Source organism: Hesperophylax consimilis, chromosome 21 (genome assembly GCF_061612785.1).
Source record: "Hesperophylax consimilis isolate HC1 chromosome 21, BYU_Hcon_1.0, whole genome shotgun sequence".
Lineage (NCBI taxonomy): Eukaryota > Metazoa > Arthropoda > Insecta > Trichoptera > Limnephilidae > Hesperophylax > Hesperophylax consimilis.
In genome coordinates this window covers 18,006,681-18,022,890 of record NC_142856.1, presented here as the reverse complement: position 1 = coordinate 18,022,890, position 16,210 = coordinate 18,006,681, and the positions used below count along the sequence as shown (strand labels likewise).

The window sequence follows — 16,210 nt, the reverse complement described above, 5'->3', positions numbered from 1 at the left end:
GGGCGATACTGAGCGTATCTTCCACTCCGGAATGTACCGCAATTATAATATTTATTATTTTTAAATGAGTAAATTGCAAAATAATTCAAATTAATCAAATAAAATTTGGCTTTGCACGCCGGAATTTGAACCCGCAACCTCCAGCTTGCTAGTCGAGAGCCTTACCCCTCGTCTACGGAGGCCGTCAGATTTGTTAAGAGGAAGCTACAAGCCAAAAATGTGTATATTCTTGGTATACCTTACATCGTAGGTAATGGGCTTAAAATCGCTTGACAAACTGAGTCTAGAAACGTTCGATTTCAAGCACAAAACTGGTTTTTATTTATTTTGTAAATAATTTTAAAGGAAAGCAAAAAAGTTAATCAAGTGAAACTGTCACAGATAATCTTGGCTATAATACTGTATTTTTTAAAAGTTGTTTACTTTATGCGTTCATACATTTCTATTGAAAAATATTTTATTTAGTAGTTTGCATTTATATTTTTTACTGAGTAATTAATTTTTTTATTTGTATTCTACTCAAGCGAAGCGATAGGAAAACTTTCAATTTATCTAAAGCATATTTTTTGGTATTCTTAATGTACACCAATTCGTTAAAAAGATTAATCAAAATAGTGATTTGGCATTACGCTTCGCCTTAATATTATCTACTTCGTTGATTTTACTTAATTGTTCAGCCCAATAAACTCATTTGACTAAATTCTTGACTGGTTATGCTTTAGGGTCGCATAATAAATGTTAGTTTTAAACCTTCCCAATCCGCCTCTGATTTAGTCCAATCAGCTATTTTAATGCCTAATCATAAAACCAGTGATGAACGGTGTGCATTGCAAAGGGAATTGCTAAATCCAGGTGCGGCCTGGATGGCCTATATTGCCAACATTATGAATTTTGTGTCAAAATTATCTGAATAGTTTGTTATTAGCTTTGCATTCAGTAAATATTTATTTTTGCTCGAATAAACTATGTATGGCAATCTATAAAGGCATATTTGGATGGATTATTGGATAACAAACGAACTTGCTGTTTTGAGGGAATGCTAAAAATTAGATTCCAAGAGACACATCTGTGCTGAACCAAATGACTCCCGATACCGTACACTGGCTGAAAACCTCATAATCCTTCTTTGACCTTTACCAGCTTCCTCCACCGGACGTAAAAGAGATAAACTGGCTGTCTTTAAAGATCGGGATTGAAATAGCACCCCTTTCGTATTGATAATATAATTAACGACATTAAAATCAACAAAACAGTAAAAATAATAACTGCATTACTTTTAGACTGCCAAATAGGCAGAATGTCCTTAAATTTCCACATGGCTTACCACATGGTTTTCACTTGAGTACTAACTTAAATATTGAAATTGAGTTTGCGATCATCTATAAAAACATCCTGTAGAATTTATATATTTGTTCATTTTGTCGCATATAATTCAAAATGACACAAGCACTTAACAGCTTAGTAAAGTACCTACTACAAATTAAACATAAATATCATCAAACCATGTTGAATATTTCATACAATTCATCAACTAAGTGGGGCAGGCAGTTCAAACACAGGTTTATCCTTATTTCCTTTCTTCTTCCTGCGCATATTATTTCGAATTCTGGGTACGGGTGTGGGTACAGGCCCTTTCTTATGAATGTATTATTAGTATTCACGATATTCGGCAAACACGGGATTACCCGCAATATCCTTCAGAGATAAAACCGATGCTACAATATTATAACGGGTCTCAGATCTATATGAAGATCCCTTCAATTTATTTTTGTATTTCGAAGGTTTGGTAATCCTTGTATCGCTCTCTCATTTCTTTTGTGGACCTAAGCCTCAAAAGGAAAAAAATAAGGCTTAGAAATATGAATCCGTATGTCTTAACCGAGAAGGTATATTATGTGTGACCGTTATTTAGTCAGCCGAATTACTTGTAGTCTAAGGCATCTCTCCCTTACCAACTAACACAAATTGAGTAAGAAATTATGTTTTGAAAATATTTTATCTATTGCTAGAGGGAAGCGACTGAAAAATATATTTTTTAAACGTTTTTCCGTGGAAAATGTTTTAAAGAATTTTGTAAATTGTGAATTACCCGAATTATTTATAACATTTTTCAGGAGATGGAAAATAGCTGTATACTTATTTATTGTTTTTGTGTTTGATTCGTAAAACTCCATTTAATTTATTTAAAAATTTAATGTAAATTAAATTTAATAATATCATTATTAAGTTCTGCTGGTATTTTTTGGTTTTTGTAATTGTTACAGCTGTTTCAAAATGGTTTTGAAATTCAACAGTTTGAATATAATATAAACATACCGATTTTTATTCATTTTATTTAAATTTTATTTAACTTTAATTTTAAATCTTTATTTTTAGTTTAAATTTATCTTAATCTTATGTTTTTTTCTTCTTTATCAAAACTGTATATATTTTCTATAAATGTATTATGAATATTTATTGTGTTATAAAATGGAGGCCTCAGCACGGGTAAGCCACCCAGTGAGGCCAACATTACTAAATAATGTAAAATAAAGTAGTAAGAAATGTTAAATATTGTACCAAAATAAAAAAAAAATTGTTTTGTCCTTCAAATTATCTACATTTAATTTTCGTGTCCCTCGAGAGTCCTCAATCATAACCTAACCTAACATTCTCTATCGGATCATGTATACTCACGGCTCCTTTCTCGTTTATCCGCTCTAGTGGATGTTGTCAAAAATGGTTTGGCTTATTTTAAAGGTCTCTAATGTCGTATATTCATGCAACCCACTACTGGTGTAAAATGATTTTAAAATGTTTCGCAGACTGGGCAATTTGTTAATTACTCGATGGCCCGCGGGCACCGGCGGTACGTTTATAGAAAAAAGAAAATTTTAAATTTAAACTTAAATTTTCCCGAAATTTTAGCAGCAAAATGAATATTGAGCCTGTCAGTTCTCGTTTTTTTAAGCTTCCAATTAAATAAAGCTCGTTTAGATAAATAAATTAATAAAATGTTCTCACAACATTCGAGGTTCCTATGAAATATTATATTTTTGTTTAAATAATTTTTCATTTTTAAAGATATAAATAGATAGATTTTAATCGTATATGTCACAGAAAAAAGTGTTCACTGGAAAGTAGGCCTTGAATTTAAATTGAAAATATGTAAGGGAAATATTTACCTCCATTTTTATTATAAAATTGACAAAAGTTTTATAATGAACATTCTTTAAAAGCCTGTGTTTAAAAAAAATGTGGGCAACAAACTGATTTACGTGTTGTTTTTTTTAATATTTTCTTTATTTTATGCTGATTTTTTCGGACGATACCACACGAGGGAATAATACAGTTATAAAAAATCAATTAATACGCAAATAGATACGTAAAATTACCAAAATCTACTCAGACATATGATACATTAATTTGCATAAATCTAAATGAAGATTTAAAACAAAAATAAATCCAAACAAATAAAAATAATAAAAAACACCAAATTATGCAAAACCTCACTCAAATTTTATTTATTTACATAAAACATGTTTTCTTTTAAATTTACATTTACGGTTCCATGATAAATCAACACAGTGACAATTCATCACACTTGACGAAAGTGATATAAAGTCATTAGAAAAGATTATTATTTTTTTTACCTAACCTAACCTACTTAACCCAGTTAGTAAAGTTTTTGTTTCATAGCTTTCCATGACTTTATATAACTTTTTAAAGATGTGATGAATTATCATTAATAATAATAATAATAATAATAATAATTGGATAATTTGTAGATTTTGTCGCCGTTTTTGTGAAAAATCACCTCAAGGGCGCTGTACAATTTATTTCCTAGGATCTACATTTGTTATTTAGAAAAGATACCAAAACATACTTACCTGGCAAGTCACTTCCGATAAACACACTTATATTAAAAAGTTTATGCTTATAAAAGATAGAACTGCACGCAGAGGACACTATATCAAAAAATACTGGTCGCCGCCTGATCTTAAGTCTGCTATAGTTTTTATTTTAATTTAAATGTATTTTAACTGTCTTAAAAGCCTACAAATTGTTAGTTGTTATCATTTTTATTTATTTATTTTTAATTATTATTTTTATTTATTTTATTTTATTTTTAGTATTTTTTACATTTTGTTAATTTAAATTGCCGTCAACTGTGAAAGTGGAGGTTTCTGAAATTATGGATGCGACTGTCTGAAAAGGTGCGTTTTAAGTTTAGACCTAAATTCTGTCGAGTCTGCGATCATTTTCAAATCATGAGGCAGTCCATTCCAGGCTTTAGGTCCTGACACGGCAAAAGCACGCTCACCGAACTTAGTATCTGGTGTGCGCTTTGGTTCCTTCAACCTTCCGATAGCTGATGACGTTGCTGACCTAAGGGTTGACTGTCGGGAATTGGAATCTTCTGGAATACACAATTCTGATAAATAAGCCGGAGCCATTCCGTTAAGTGACTTAAATACCATCCAGCATACCTTGAACTGGATTCTTTCAGGACATTTGAGCCAGTGCAGATTTTTGAGATGCTCTGAAATGTGGGAGTATTTAGATACTCCGGTGATAAGCCTTGCCGCGGCGTTGAAAACGGATTGTAATTTGTTGATTTGACATTTAGGGAGACTTGCATATATTCCGTTGCAATAATCTAGATTATGATGTATATTATGATGTGTATTATGATGATTTATCCGGTCACCTACATTTACAAGGCATTAATACATTGAATCACCATACTAGGCAACTGCCTGTTTCATGATGACCAGTCTTCTTCTTCTTAATATATAAAAATTCCGCCTGCGTAAAATCGAAAAGTAGTCCACTGATATCGCTGAAAATTTCAACGTATGTTCGTATTAGTGCCAGTAGTATTCAGAGATATTTTGGTTTTAATGGTAGCAGAAGTCGGGGACGCCCGATGAATATTTAACGCATTATCTCTACACCGGAATGAAATACGGAGTCGAATTATAGTCATGTAATGTAGATTTTTTAAATAGTAGCATTGTGGTACACAGTAGTGAGTGGTGGAATAAGTCGGAGACGCCCGAGAAATACATTAACAATAGCGAAGCATTTCGGGGTCCACTAGTACGAGTATATTATAGTTATTTGGATTAAAGTGCAAACAATATAAACTAAGATTTTTGGCTTTACTAATAAACGTACTTAACCTTACACAGGTGATAACCAACCCTTATTGTAGAGTAAATGGTTGTTTCTCAGCTGCACAAAATCTAAAATACGCCCATTAAGTAAGGGGGTAAAATATAAACATTACGAATAGAAGTAGTTTTAAATTAACGTTTTAACCTCTTTTTTTTCAAGTGATTTCAAGTCACTTGAATGTTTGAAAACATTGTACACTTTTTACTAAAGAGTAAGAAGCCAGGTAGAGTATAATTCGCCTATTTGGTCCCCATTGTATAAAACGCATTCTGACAATATTGAAAGGGTACAGCACAAATTTCTAAGATTTATTAACTTTAAACTGAATATTCTAATTCAAAATATTAACTATGTTCTTTTGATGAAACAACTTAACTTAATAACGCTATCAGATAGGCGGATCATCTCTGACCTTGTACTTTTAAATAAAATTATTAATAATTCCATTGACAACCCTGAAATTCTCGCCAAAATAAAATTTACTGACTAGAAATACGAGGCAAAGTGCTACATTTTTCTGTGACAATTTTAAAACCAACTATGAAGCTCATACATCTATAAATAGACTACATCATTTTGGCAATAAATTTGGGAATATTGTAGACATGCAGATTCCGTATTAGTTATAAAACGAAATCTTTTTAATCATTTTACTGAGATGTATGAATTCACAACTCCGTAGTGAATACACTTTTGTTTTTATATGTATACCTATGTTCCTTAATACATATTTAGCTTTCCGTAATCCACACTATTAATTTGAATTTACCTTAATTTAATCAAAAATCATAATTTATTGTAAACTATGTAACACAACTGTATTACTTGTTAACTACTTTTGTAAAAGCCCATTAGGGCGTAAATAAATAAATAAATAAAAACGCCTTTGTCCCTTTTTTAAACTTCCGATTTAGTTGTCCGGGTTAAGTCTTCCCCAAAGGAAAAACTTAACCCTTCCACTCACTTTTCCACAAATGATCAGCTAGTCAATCAACACTATGTAAGTGCATTATATAAGTAAAATAAATACAAAACAATACAAGAACAACAACACGTCAAATCACCAGATATCAAATGGGAAAAAAAATTCACCGTCTCCAGATATTTTCATATCAGAGGGTTCGGCTCGGTAGAACTTCTAACAGGGCCTATAAATCCTACTGATCCCTCAACATAAATATTTAAAAAATCTTTTGTTATCCTACATGTATTCAAAATGACCGACTTTTGCATCTTTATATATAAATTTTTTGATAGATCTAATACGCCTAAATTTTTAATTAGAGAGCTAGGTATAATGCCAGTAGAAAAAAAAAAAAAAAAAAAAAAAAAAAAAAAAAAAAAAAAAAAAAAAAAAAAACGCCTTTGTCCCAAACTAAAGGGGTAATCATTATCTACTAATTAAAATTAAAAATAAAACATGAATTTGTTTCCCTTTTTAGGATTACAATGCTCAAAAAAATATTTTCTGAATCCGTTTAAATCATCGAGCACACGTAAACATATTATGCTACGTATACATACGCGAGCCGAACTGCCGAACTGAACCTGAACTTATGGGAAAGGAACGAAGCAACCGCAAAGGACGCGAAACACCGCTTGCAGTTGCTTCGCTCATTTTCCGTAATTTATTATTATTTTTTTTAATTATTATTCATACCCGCTAAACTGCCAAAGCAGTTTGTCAGCAGGTTTCGTGGCTCGGTTCGCGTTTTGGTTCGCAAATGTATACGTACCATTATATAGTCAATATATCTTATTAAATTTTTATTACAATATAATAACCTTATTAAAAATATTTTTTGCTTATGTGATATTAACTGTAGGAAAAAAAGTATATACAAATTTTTTTTTTGAATAAAATCCTTGTAATTTCATAATATTAATTAATACCTGAATCTCGTGCTTAGAGGGTCAGTACTATCATAAGTTGCTATATAACGGAAAACAAATATTTTTGTTTACTTATTTATCTTTAATAAGGGCTTCATTTCCCGAATTCTGATATGGAGAATATATCACTGTTGTCGTTAGCGACGGATGATGAAGTGATGTGAATAATGATGAAATATATTTATGGAAAATTGAAATTTACCTAAATATTAAATAACTAGATGTGCCCCGCCACGCATTGCTGTATTTCAATCTGTCTGTGCAGATAGAGAAAGAATCACGCGTGTTGCTTTTACGTTCAACAGATGGTGCTGTTTAAAAAAGAATCATGTTTTTACTTGTCGTAAGTCACATCTATATAATAAAGGTAATATAACATTTTTATTTTGCGTAAATCTGTTTATATGTATAGTATAGTGCCACTGATATAATGTATGTACAACGCGTAACCAAAAAAAAACAGAATCCTGCGAACGAGGCCTCCTGGCTTTCTAGTAATTAAGTTGACTCCAATCAGAAAGATTAGTATATTCTGCAAGGGGTTACGGATTATAATTAGATCCTGCCTTATTTCGTTTCTCGTTATTCTAAATCCTTTGTCTTTCTCCTATCCCCTTTCATTTCCTTCCCGTCTGGCAATATGGATAAATAAATTTCTTTCAATTCTAAAATTTATTTATTACAGCTTTTTAGAAATTATAATATTTTTCCTTTTTAATTCCATATTTTTGTCAAACTCTCTTGGTTTATATTGAGAACTTTTTTCTCCAACTGATTAATTTGTAACTCTCTCATATTTATTATTACTGAGTATCTCATTTCTACTTCCATCTATCCTTGATATACGAACTACTACGCTCACTGCTACCCTCACTTCCTTTGAATACTTTATTTATTTGAATTTGCGGTTACTGCATTCGGTACTCCATTAAATTAATTTTCTGCATTCTCCCTTCTCTTATTGTCCTTTACAGCCTTCCCGTCTTTCGCAAACCTATTTCCTACAACAGGTACTAAACAAACTCATCATTTTGCTCCAAAGATCCACCGTTCCTGGCTTTATTTCAAGGTTCTTGTAACGTTTCTTTCAAATAACATTTCTTTGAATTTGTAAAAAACATTAATTCAGTCTGCATAGATACCTCGTTTATTCTACATTCGAGAGAGGGTATAATTTATCATCGGCATAAAAATGGCAATATAATTTCAGACAATTCATTACCGTGCCTAATCCTACTACAACTTTCGGCTCCATTTGTAAACACTTTTCCACATTTAGACGGAATGACAAAGTGTTTCGCAGTGTGTTTGACCGATGAAAGTAAAGGCTTAATTGAAAAAACGTATTCATAAATCCCTGCTCAATGAGGAAAGTTATTCAGCCAAAAACATCTGATTCTTCATCAACCTCCTTCACACGCCTTGATTTCTACTAGTTTATCCAGTTTAGTTACCTTTAATATTTGATCTTGTACCCTAACTGGCCACAGAATTATTCACTCACTATTCAGTCGGCAGCCTTTGCTAGTTACATCTGCAATCACCAGAGATTGAGATCTTCCTAGCTTCCCAATCCAAATTTAATTGCGCTTTCGTTTTGGTTGGTCCGCACAAACCACAAGAGACCCCTAAATTGGTGACCCCTAAAATCTTAGTTAAAATATTTTTTTCTTCTCCACAGCTTCAAGACCAGCAAGGGCGTCGGCTACTCGGCCCACTTCGTCGGCAACTGCCTCGTGCTGACCTCCATGAAGGTCAAGGGCAAGGGCTTCCAGCACTGCGTCAAGTATGAGTTCCAGCCCAGGAAGTGGTACATGATCGCCATCGTCTACATCTACAACCGCTGGACTAAGAGCGAGATCAAGTGTCTGGTCAATGGGCAGCTCGCCTCCAGTACCGAGATGGCTTGGTTCGTCTCCACCAATGACGTGAGTATCTACTTTATTGACCATGTAATCCCCTGATACGTTTTAGTTGAATCTTGTAAGCAAGAAAATGCAGATCTTTCGTGCATCGTTTCTCGCAATGCCGAATTGTCGTGGAAGATGTTGAATTAACGTTCTTAGACTATTGTGAACACTTTCATTTATTGCGGCAATGCAGTCGAGAGCCCGGCAGTTACAATGGGGCATGGGTGATTTAATGCTCACAATGGAGCCCGTTTCCTTGAATTAATTAATTATTACTCCTCGAACTGTTTGACTATTTGGTGCACCACGCAACGAAAAAATCACGAACCATTAAATTATTTTCCGCTTTATTATTTTATCTTCCCACGTTTTCAATGAGTTTGGGCAATTTTCAAAGACTACTAAATGCATAAATGGCAAATGAACCTTGTGTTTTTTTTTGTGCTGTGAACTCAAAGGAATGCCAATAGCGTGCAATTTAAATACGATGATCTTCTTGTCACGCATTTTATATTAATATTTCAACCTTTTGTATAAAATGTTAATTGTTACTTCTTTAATTGAAAATTTAAAAAAATCTTGTATATATTTAAAATCGGTCCAAGCAAAGTTCAAGGCAACTAGGTTAGCTAATCGATCATGAACTTTTAATAAGATTAGGCAACTAGGCTTTCATTTTTTTTATTTGGTCCATAGACCTTAAACCAAATTGAAGCCGTTTTAACAGAGATAATGTCTCTTCCACAAGCATTTATTGTTGTGGAAGTTTGTGGAAGTGAGTTTATGGAAGCCAAGTAAAGAAATGGAAATTACGTAGACCTTAAAAGGTTTAATAAAAACTGTTTAAAGCTACATTAACAACAAATGAGTTTTTTTAAGTCCAGACGGAGGTAACTAGAGGTAACGATTGTTTATTATAATATATTTTTCAAATGAGATTTAAAAAAGATTAATTGTTTTAGTTTGTCCCCGCCATTGACTAAATACAACAGCAATGGTCCCTGCCCCTTTCTTACTGGATTTTCAACAACTTTTTCAATTTTGCTTAATGCACGTAATATATCGTAGGTTTCAAAATTGTTTAAAAATCGTTTTTCAAAGTTTTGAATGAGTTTTCTCGTGTTCAACATAATTCGTTAAAATTAATATTTTTTTAACTGATAGACATTTAAACGTAGACATCCAAATTTGCGAACCAGGAGTGTTCAAGAATGCTTTGAATGAACTACGACATCAGTCGTACGTTGACCGCCGAAGAGCGCACATTGAAATAACCAGACTGCGCAGAATAGGAATGTTCGCTAAAAGCGAGGATTTGCAGCGCAGTTCATTGTGCGACTTTTCTGTACCAGGATCTGAATGATCGTTTTTAACCGAACCGACCTGCGTAACGACACTAAAAATGAGTGAAGTGGGTAAATTATAATACATTTGTAAAACTCTCTAACTAAATAGTTTAAAAAAATATTCAATTTTGGAAACAAGCCCATACATTTATTGACCCGATTTGGGATTTATAATTTACTTTTTTACGCAGCCAGATATTTGCGCGCCATTGCTAAAAGGACTTGTAAGTCGTAGTAATTTTATTTTCGCGGAATAAATTATGATATTACAATACGAGTTTCCTATAAACTGTCAGATTCACATATTCACAAATCACGGAAAGGGAGAAAATCCCCGCCCCGCGCAACTTTGTTCCCCTTTCCTTGATGATCTAGTCTATCCATTTGGATGTCTGTGGATCAGACCCAACAAGTATGATGGAATTTCATCAGTCAGTCTATCAGTCGTCAGTCCATCAGTACAACCTGAACTGATGAAATACTCAATACTCGCCACATCGCTATTTCCATTATTCCATGCAAAACTGGCGGTTTAATAAAATATTGTAACTGGTCTATGGACCGCTTTACATGACCCTTCGGTGGATGTCTTTTTTTGTTTGGGTAGTACGCCTAAATAAATTGGCTCTTATAATATTATCTCGTAATTCATCGCATAGCTCGAGTTCTTGTTTGTTCTGCGTCCCAAACTGCCTTAAATTATACCAAACATTACCGCGCTTGACTTCAAGTTTGCTCCATTCCCAATTTTCGTAAAATGAGGCTGTCTGTTTTTTTTTTACCTTGATTAATATAGGTCAATTTCAACTTCTGGCTGAATAATTAGTTTATGAGCATAAATTATATTCAAAGTTTGAAATGTTTTTGCAGGATTTAACATACATCTTCGCTTTACGTTCATTTTAGTACTTAAATTTCGGTTGGCTCAAAGTTTTCATCAAATTTTAATAATAATCACAATAGAAACTCGTTTTAAAGTTAGTTCCGTAGCATTAAAATTTTCAATTATTTGGGATAATGATGAATGACGGGTGCTTTAAAATAGATTTTCTATTTGAATAGATGCTTATTATTCGTGTTTTGCGTTTTCAAAACTTTTCACTCCCCCAACTCAAAGTTTTAACAAAAGAAAATTTATTCGAATATTTCATAAATATTTTTATTCACTTTTAACAAGTGATTTTAATTTCGTTTTGTTCTTAAATTTATTTCCTTAAGACGAGATAATAAAATAAAGCCAGAATCTTAACGACTTAAGTGAAACAGTCGTGCACAAAAATATGCGATGCGCGGCCCTGGTGTATTGGGCAGACCTGTGACTAAATTTTACCTATCAAATTTCTAAAATAAAGTGGGAATCTTAATGACATAAGTGAAGTGTCGGGTTAAAACAATATTCGGTGCGCGGCCCGACGTAATGGATGGACCTACGGTCGACTTTGTACTAGCAGGCCTGGAAAATCGATCTTTCCGAGTTTATTTTAATTATTTCTGATGAACGTATTACTAAAATATCAATTTTTTCTAGGGGGATCCCTCGGGAAACTTCTAATTCATCGCCTAGAAAAAATAAAATCTAATGTTTACCTCTAATTTCATAGTTTTTTAATCGTTTTATTTTATTTTATAAAAAGATTTAATGGGAAGGTCATGTTTTTTTAATCTTAAATATACATAAGTTTTCCCCCGAGACCTTTTCTGTGACCATTTACATGATGACGCCAAAAGTCTAATATCTAGTTATGTGAAATTTCGACGGTGAAAGATCTAATTACCCACGTATTAATATAAGTAATATATAGCTTTATTTTGTTTTATTCTCGTGGGCCGAGTGTTGCTGACCTTTGGTTATCTGCTACTGCGTGCGATGAAATTCTTCCTTTCTAATATTTATCGCAAAGTTTCACGGACTTATTAGAAAACTGTCGTAGTATTTGACGTATTTGACCAGACTAGATAGTTATTAACCCCTGTAGCCTATGATATTTTGCACTGTATTTTTCTTAAGCGAACAATCAAAATGCTGTTTGCGCTGGAAGTATTTTTGCATCACATTTGATTTCGTATAACTTATTTCAAAATAAAATACTGTTTGTGAAAGCAGACGAACGACTCTTTCAGATGTTAGTATTTCAAATTGACATATGCATTAAAAAATACATATTTTGAACGCAAAAGTTTTTAAAGTCGCTAACCGATGGTTTTTTTTTATCGTGTAACTATAATTACCAGTTTACATAAAACTAAAAAAATATATTTATTTAAACAAAGGTTTTCTAAAATATCGCTACTTCATTTTTTTTCGTTTAATTTATAAATAAATTTGCTAAAAAATTTGCAAACTTTGATAAATATTTGTCAAATTCTAAATATTGTTTCATAGAATCATTTTTAAATTTTCAGGGGCGTTTATAGTAGACCTTTGAATGCAAACTGACGGCTCTTTTTCTTAACACGTTTAAATCATATATCTCATTTGTGAGTTCGTATCAGGCTGGGAGAAATATCTCCCAAAATTGCTCGAGGGGTTAAAAGCAAATGTTTCTTGTGTGTAATACTTGTTATGTTTGTAGCCTTTCGACAAATGCTACATCGGCGCCACCCCTGAGCTGGACGAGGAGCGCGTGTTCTGCGGTCAGATGTCCGCCATATATCTTTTCTCCGAGGCTCTCACCACGCACCAGATTTGCGCCATGCACCGCTTGGGACCCGGATACAAGGTAGGCTTACGATCTGTGTAATATATTTTTTGTAAGATATTTATATATAGTCCCTTATGAACAGTTCAAAGAAGACCACATCAGAGATCAAAATAAAGCCAAAGGACGAAAGACGATGCAGGATGAAGCTCGTTACCCATCAAAAATGTAGGCGATTGGAGACTAACTGTCTCCACCGCTCGCTGTCTTCTCCTGGTTATTCACCATGTGCTACGTAGATTCTTAATGACATTTTCTTATTAAAAGGAATTGCGGAAATTGCCAGTGGAAATTTTTGTTCTATATATTATAATGCAGTAATATCAATGTTTTTTTACAGTTTTTTCTCCCTACTAATTTTTCAGCCTATATTTTTGTGGAGAGAATGCCGTTGGAGTCACTTTAACAGTGACTGTTTTTCCGATTATTTTTGTCAGAAAATTTTGTCGATAAATTTTCGCACAAAACTCTTTTGAAAGTTTGCCTTTTGTTCCAGGGCCCGAATAAGTTCCCACCTAGGGAAGGTGGGACGGCCTCGATGGTTTCCCTAACGAATTTAATCATTCTCGCGCCAATTTTAATTATTTTATCGCCTGGAAACTACTTCAATCCATCCTTTAAAGTTCTACTATGAAGTTATTTTTTCAATGAAATAGCGTCATTGGTCGAATCAAATAATAATACTGTCTGTAAAGAGATAATAATATTAGTAAAAATAAACTCTAACCTTTTATTAAATATAATATTATTCATCTTCTGTTCACTCATGGAGCCATCACATTTTTCGTAAATATTGTTGTTGACTATCCTAGCAATTGGCGTATCTTTTGTTCTGCCTCGTTCGCCAGATACCAATTTCATGTAAGACTTGAAAGATTTATCAAATTTTCTTCCCAAAAAATCCAATACATCTTCGCTGTTCTTTGTGAGGGCATAACTCTCTGATTGATATCTTAACACTGGTCTGATGAGTGTTTTATAAAGATTGAATTTGGTTCTTCTCGAGAGGGGTTGCAATTACATATGATTGGATAGAGAAGGTCTGGTGAACATTTTGAAAATTTCTATTCTTTGCTATTCCATCTTTGGTACAAAAATATCCCAATCTGCGCTGAAACTCGCCGCCATTGTGTCCGCCACCGGTGACTGGCGATAGTAGCACAATGACCAATGACTCCTCTATTATGGCCGGGGCTCGCCACTCGCGGCGAGACGGCGACCCGTCATTGTCGCCTCGTCGCCAGCTGTCAGAAACACGCGCGCACCTGTCAGAATCTCGCGCGCTTGTGGCAGATTTCGCGCGCTGTGTAAGAAGCGAGCCATCGGCTTACAGGTTATGTTAGGTTAAATTAGCTTACAAGTCAGGACTTGTATTTAATGTGTTTTATCATTTTTTGTTGATTTCTTTGTTATATTCGATGGCTGCAAGACGAAGAAATATAAGTCTCGATAAAACAGAAAGTTTGCTTCCTCCATTGAGCTATCTAATCAATTTTCACACCCGTCGAGTGTTCACTACATTCGCTGTCATTAAAATAAAATATTTTTATTTCAAGCTTCATACTCAAGATGCTGTGGGATTACCTTATTTTGTTAATTGTAAACCGGAAGGGCTGACCAGAGTCTATTCAATAAATCGCCATTAGGTGGTGCCAGGGAATTTGTTTCCACTTGGTTGCAGACCGATCCACTTGCTGAATATTTTTTTTATATTGTAAAATAACCTACATATTTTTACCCCAATTTTAGGTTTAAGTCATACAGAAAATCGTTGTCCACGTAATCAAAATTGCTTTTATTGTCTCAAAATTAATCCCCCACGTTAGGTTTGGCGTATTGATAGAACAACTATGCAGAAAGTCCTTCTTCAAGTTTTAATCAAAATTGCTTTTAATTCTCAAAATTAATCCTCCACTTTAGGTTTATCAAATTATAAAAGGAGTTACGCAGAAATTCCTCCTCCAAGTATTAACGATAATGATTCTACTGTATCCATATTTATACCCCATTTTAATTTTGTTGTATTGATAGGAGAACATTGTGATGAAAGACCTGCTTCAAGTTTTAACCAAAATTGCTTTAACTGACTCTAAATTGATTCCTCGCTTTGGGTTTGTCGTATTATAGGATAACAATTGTGCAGAAATACCTCCTCCAAGTAGTAGGTTTCATTTTATTTTACAATTTTAGGTTTATTTCATTGCCCAGCATGCAGAAAATCGCTGTCCACGTAACTAAAATTGCTTTTACTGTCTCCAAATAATTAATCCCCCACGTTGGATTTATTGTATCGGCAGGAGATCGATTCTTCAGTGAGACCTTTTCAAATTATTAACATATATTAATTCTTTAAAAAAATATCATACTAACCCAATTTTCCAATCCCTCCGCTTCCGTCCGGAATTGCAGAGCCAGTTCCGCTTCGACAACGAGTGCAATCTGAACCTGCCGGAGAACCACAAACGGGTGAGCCAAGAAGCCTCTGAGGTCCCAGAGGCCGCGCATGCGCTGACAGCCACCACTGACGATGACGCCTGGTCGGCCGTGCTTTCTTCGGACCCTGTTAAGCTCGCCCAAGCCCAAGTCCAAGAACCGCGTGACGTAGCAGTAGTGCATGAAAAAGATAAGCATGTAAGCGCGCGCAGTAGAAAGCTATGGTACTGCCGCTGAGAGCTCCGTTTTAACCCCTCTATAAAGTGTGACATGTGATTCTAACGCCTAAAGTATTATCGTGATTGTTTTTTGAGGTATAAAGCACTGATGATGGACACTGCAAGGCTGTCTGAAACGTTGGTTAAAAGGGAAGAAAGCGCAACATGGCTATATACCCCAAAAATAGTACATATAATCTCTTTCTGTTGCTAACACGCGTCGTGTTAACAGCAGAAATTTTCAGGAATAGACAGATGCTACTCTCTTTCTGTTAAATTTATCGTTTATGAGAAAGAGTGAGAGGTTAGAATGGAGCTATGAGCGGTATGCCTTTAAATTACAAGTTTTTGTGCTATGTTTGGTGTGCGTTTTGTGTCGTTTGCTAACCCTTCTTCCTCCATTCTGATAAAGAAACTGATTCACGGTTCCGTTATAAAATCGATTCTTAAACACGTTACTATTTTGTCGAAATATAGATTTACGTTCCCTGGTTTTCAATAAAATTTCAAATTATTTCAATCCAATCCCTGCATCCATCATCAAAGCTAAC

General features: G+C 33.9%; 1 protein-coding gene across 13 annotated transcripts in view; it reads left to right on the top strand.

Annotated features, from left to right (window-relative positions):
* Nucleotides 1-16,210, top strand: part of rg (A kinase anchor protein rugose) — a 941,488-nt gene that overhangs the window by 512,997 nt on the left and 412,281 nt on the right. For 9 of the 13 annotated variants that reach the window (XM_089644600.1, XM_089644594.1, XM_089644593.1 and 6 more), the window contains exons 8-9: nt 8,735-8,981; nt 12,883-13,029. In XM_089644600.1, the coding sequence (XP_089500726.1) occupies nt 8,735-8,981; nt 12,883-13,029 (394 nt within the window). Of the gene's footprint in view, nt 1-8,734; nt 8,982-12,882; nt 13,030-15,417; nt 15,475-16,210 lie in introns of all 13 variants that reach the window. The other 4 variants (XM_089644602.1, XM_089644596.1, XM_089644603.1 and 1 more) reach the window with 1 other exon arrangement.